The sequence below is a fragment of the Montipora capricornis genome, chromosome 2, assembly GCF_036669925.1.
Source record: "Montipora capricornis isolate CH-2021 chromosome 2, ASM3666992v2, whole genome shotgun sequence".
In the NCBI taxonomy this organism is placed as follows: domain Eukaryota; kingdom Metazoa; phylum Cnidaria; class Anthozoa; order Scleractinia; family Acroporidae; genus Montipora; species Montipora capricornis.
The window spans coordinates 56,339,986-56,344,926 of NC_090884.1; the positions used below are offsets into that span (position 1 = coordinate 56,339,986).

The 4,941-nt window shown below is 38.9% G+C and overlaps 1 protein-coding gene across 1 annotated transcript; it reads right to left on the reverse strand.

The window, feature by feature from the left end:
• Nucleotides 1-4,671, reverse strand: LOC138038138 (neuropeptide receptor 22-like). Its single transcript, XM_068883964.1, has 3 exons — nucleotides 4,351-4,671; nucleotides 2,922-3,231; nucleotides 1-995 (listed from the first exon to the last, which is right to left on the reverse strand). The coding sequence occupies exons 1-3, from the start codon at nucleotides 4,662-4,664 to the stop codon at nucleotides 702-704; spliced, it is 918 nt and encodes a 305-aa protein (XP_068740065.1). The 5' UTR covers nucleotides 4,665-4,671; the 3' UTR covers nucleotides 1-701.
• Nucleotides 4,672-4,941: the final 270 nt, after the last annotated feature.

The following is a 4,941-nucleotide window of genomic DNA, read 5'->3' on the forward strand; positions in this document are numbered from 1 at the left end:
AAATACAAAGCAATGTTCTTTCTCAAATTGAAGCTCAATTATCTCTAAAGAATCCATGGTTACCCCAATTTTCTTTTTGGGTACCAAGAGTACTTACTAATATCTACTTTCTCTGCATAGTTTTAAACCTCGCAAAAATATCCCTGCATTAGTAAGCATCACCGATAGGAAATCCGAGTATCTGGAGATGCACAGAACGTATGCGCAATAACAATAGTAGGCACCGTCCTTAACTAAACTTAAAATTTAGAACACTCCTTTTCCACCAGACGCTTGTGAATCTTCTTGGCTGGCTTTGAACGGTCCTGCCGGGTTTCCGGTCTTAAAGGGGCTATGTCACCTTATTTTATGGTCGTTTCGTGGAAAACTTAAGTTGATCACGAGAATAGCAATGTGGAATTCCTTTACTAATAAAATTATCGTTACATCACAATCAAGATGATTCTGAGCAGAAACGACCTTTATCCAGGCGATTTGCCAGAAATTGAAAAACGTCGGGCCGATTTTTTTCAAGATTGCCTAAATGCAATCCGTTTTAATCTTGTCCATTTGTGTCCATCCATGCTTCTCTTTTCTTTTGCTGTCTTTCTTTTATGTTGTTCAACAGTTTTAAGTGGTTATTGCTATGTTTCTTTCTATTTTTTGGGCATCTTGGGTGTCATGAAATTACATCATTTTGCGTGACATAGCCGTTAAAGGTGTTAAAACACCTTTAACCTCGTCGCAAATTTCATCGTAGAACATTTACATCGGAAGAGCTTCGCTACGTGCTGTCGAAACCGCGAACTGGTGAAACTATACACGACTGGATTGATACTGGAGTTAAACATGGCCAGTAAAATGGTAATCTTGTGGTCTACGCTGTATACCATTTGATTTGGTAAAGACTGAGCCAACAAGTACATCACGAGAACTGGTATCCAGCAAATGACGTAGATTACACTAACAGCAATGACTGTGACAGTAGCCCTCTTTCTTGAAATTGTTGCTTTTTGCTGCAAAGGATAAATTAAAAGAGTTGGTCAGGAATTGTAGGTTTTTCAATTGCGTGTAAAACTCATAGTCGCGACAGGTTGCTAAAGTGTCTTTAAAATGCACCATTAATTTTCGCGCGATTTTATTGGCTACTTTTCCTCACTTGGAGTAAATCACGCAATGATCCTCATGTGCGTCGATATCTTGCCCTGTGTTTATTTCACTCGAAAAGAAACAAGGCTTTCCGAAAAAAAAAAAAAAAAAAGCTAGTGGAAGGGTTTAAACTGTTCATCCTTATAATTTTTTAAATGGAAGAAAAAACTCATTTTGTAGGGTCAAGTGATAGTGACATAGAGGACTCATCGAAGTCGCCATCAGATCAACCGGCTGGCTTTTTTACGAGCGCGTTTTGCGCGATATGAAAATGAATGGAAGGGTTATAAAATAAGTAAACCCCTTTCTGGCTTAGTGATACGTTGGCCAATGATGCCGTCCATGGCTGAGAGATTGTCCTAAAAATTTCACATTTGCCCGCGAAGATTCATACTATATAGATTTAACCAAGCCTAAAAGCGGAGCACCCGGGTTATTTATAGCTATTTATCTCATTTGCGTTCGGTTGAAAACATGGGTCCTCAAAGACCTATGAAACGAGTTACCTTTTCTGGACTTAATTATTTATAGCAGAGTGGCTTAGAATATCTCATTTTATCAACGCGAAAAAGACGACCACGAAGTAGTTCGTTGCATTAAAAATCATAGCTCGTGCGCAAATGTTTATTTGTACTTTGTGAGTGCATGTCAGTTAAAATTTTGGGAATTAGTAAACGATATGAAGACGAAGCTGTCAACACTTTTTTAAAATCAAAATAGACGAAAATCAACGTTTTGCCATTTCCGACAGATTTAACTATTTATTTATATACATGATTATTATTTTTTCTTGCTATTATATAGTTTCCCGTCCCCCTCCAAGAGCTCTGTCACTATATTTACCTTTTTCCCCTGATTTCGATTTATTTGTTAGGTAAAATTACATTTTACATCAATTGCAATGAAAAACACTTAAGAAGAGACATCCTGTTGCCTTAATTTCACAGATTTCAAAATCTTGATCTTTTTCTTCGCAAAACTGTAGTAAGCCACCTTAACATGTAATTGACTAATTGCTGTTCTCCGCCAAGCAATTAAAAACCACCTATTTGAATTTTTAATTAAGGATCTAAATTTGGCCTGAAGAGGACAAATGAAAAATCCGAGAGTAATAAGAAAATCGCCTTCTTAGAAAAAGAATTTTACATCGAAGGCATTTTACATGTTTTCGGCATAAGATGAAAGCTCCTTGCTTGTCTTAGGTTTTTAAAGTACTTAACAAAACCTTCGGTTCAGAATGCAATAGGAACGACGGCCAAACCTATTCTTCTAAAATAATACGTTACTAATGAGGTAAGAAAAAGAATAGTTTAAAAAGGAGTGTTGTACAAAACTACGAAAATTTCAGGGATCTGGGTTTTTGATTTCATAGAGTGCCTTAATGCGCATATCCCACAATCGTAGTTGTTCAATGTTCCTTTGTATTTAACACGTGTAGCACAGTGTATCATCAGTCGAATCGAGAAAAGGTCACCCTTAAAAAGATTATATGCACTACCCTAGACTATGAGAAGTGTTTTATTTTTCTTTTGGACAATAAAAAAGGTTGCCTGCGTAACTGACGGGATATTTTATCGCTGGATTTCTTAAACACGCGCGGGCAAAGAGACGGTTGGCTGTGAGTGGGCCTCGAGTAGCAAGGTACGAGTGGTTTTTCATTTGCGGCATCCTTCCCGGCATAGACGCTTCGCAGATGCTCGCCTCGCAGGCTAGCGGAACGGGTAAAACAATCTCCAAAGAATAAGTGTCACCTGCCCCCTTTCCTGTCCTTATTGTATAGCTTTAACACTAACCACTGACGCAGACTGTCGCGCTGGCGTTGTTTCAAACCACAGCTGGTAAACAACTCTTGAATAAAGATAACTCATTATGCTGATGGGAATAATTCCCGCCACTGCACTCCACCCCAGGCTATAAACAATAGGAAGGATCGCAACTGGCCAACGCTCGCCACATGTCCCCAGATCTTCTCTGAACGTCACGGCCACAAAAAGAGGAGCATTCCAAAGGCAGCCTGTGAGCCAGCAGCCAGAAATGATGAGCTTCAGTTTGGTTTTGGTGAGTTTGGAGCGACTAGTCACAGGCTGAAGAACCGCATGGTATCTTCCGTGACGTAGTAGGAAGGAAATGGAAAAATCAAAATAGATATGATCAATATTACATCTTACCTTACTCGAACAGAAGTTTAAAAACAACTAATTACATTCGTTTGAGTACGCCGATCACTTTAATTTCCTCTCACTTGATATTGAGCCATCCAAAAAGTATCAGTTATGTCTCAGATATTCTCATTTCTGATTAACAGTTGTACGTTGGATTCATGTACTACAATAAACTCGAGATTAGGGTTTAAATTATAATTAAAAGACCCCTAGACCTTTTTGCAGATACGGCGGCCATTTTGATTTCAATTGTTTCGAAAGACATTATGGGATGCTCATGGGGCAAATTAATATGTCTTTGCCCCCTGGGCAACCAATAATAGCTATTTGAAACAATAGAAATCAAAATGGTCGCCGTATCTGCAAAGAGGTCTCATAGACCTCAAAGGAGTTTCGAAAAAAAAAAGGATTATGTTGAAAAATGAGCATTCGCAGGTAATTTGTAACAATAAAACGAAAACCTTTGGGTTGGTAGAGCCGATGAAGGAAGTCCTCGAAGAATGGACTTTCTGCTCTTACGCGTAATCTCTGTACCCACAAAGTAACTGCACTAATTGGGAACTGGCAAGAAGATTAAGTGAATCGAGGAAAGACAGTTTCCCTTTTAACTGAGTTAGTTGATCTGCTTGTAAAATAATAGGCAGTTTAAAAAACGACGACGGCTACGACTACGACAACGCCTTAAAACAATAATATCATTGGTTAAAAGAGCATAAATAATCGTTCACGGATTTTATCAAGTATGTTTGCGGTCCTCTGCATAACGACAAAGTGAAATCACCAAATTTGAGGTTTTTACGTGCACGACAATGTAAGCATGCAACAGAGAATCTTTCATTTTCTCTTTTCACTCTGATAAGTTATATTTTCAAGTGACGTTTTCTTCGACCGTCAACGTCATAGATCTTAAAGTCCCTAATACCTTCCTGGTGGAAACACGATAGTAACACTCTCCTTTGGATGTTAGCTATTGTGGCTGAAAAAGTTCAGTAAACGTACAAAGAAAAGACATATCGTTGTCGGAGTACCACACATTTCTTGATTATGTAATCAGACTCACCTTTCCACTGAAATTGCAACCAGGTTACATACTGACACAAGCGCTGCAGTCCATGCCAAAGCTCCCCCAGTTATTAACTTGCATAAGAGTTTGCCTGTTGTTCCAGGGATATGCTCATACATTGGCCCAATAACAAACTGTATGGCGACGAATATCGCTACCACCATGTCAGCAATGGCTAAGTTAAGTACGAGTCGGTTCATTGCAGTTCTCATTGACTTGTTTAAAAAGAAAACTAGGATCACCAATGTGTTTCCGACGAGGTCCAACAGGACCATGAAGGAGAAAGCTACGCTGAGACCAATGTACTGCATTGATAAAGTCACGATTGTGGGACTGAAAAGAATTGTAACTGAAAAAAAAGTTGCCACATGATTTCGAAAGTTACTTTGAATTCAACTCAAAAGCTATGCTTTTTTGACCGGTACCGGACACAAAATTAACCACCCGGTTTCTAAGACTGGTTGTAGATACTGTAAGCTTGGTCTCACTTTTTGATTAGCGCTCATGTCACGGTTATAAGTCCTCAACCTGGAAACGCGCAGAAGACCTTCTCTCAAGGCGATGATATTTGATTAAAATCAGGGCACT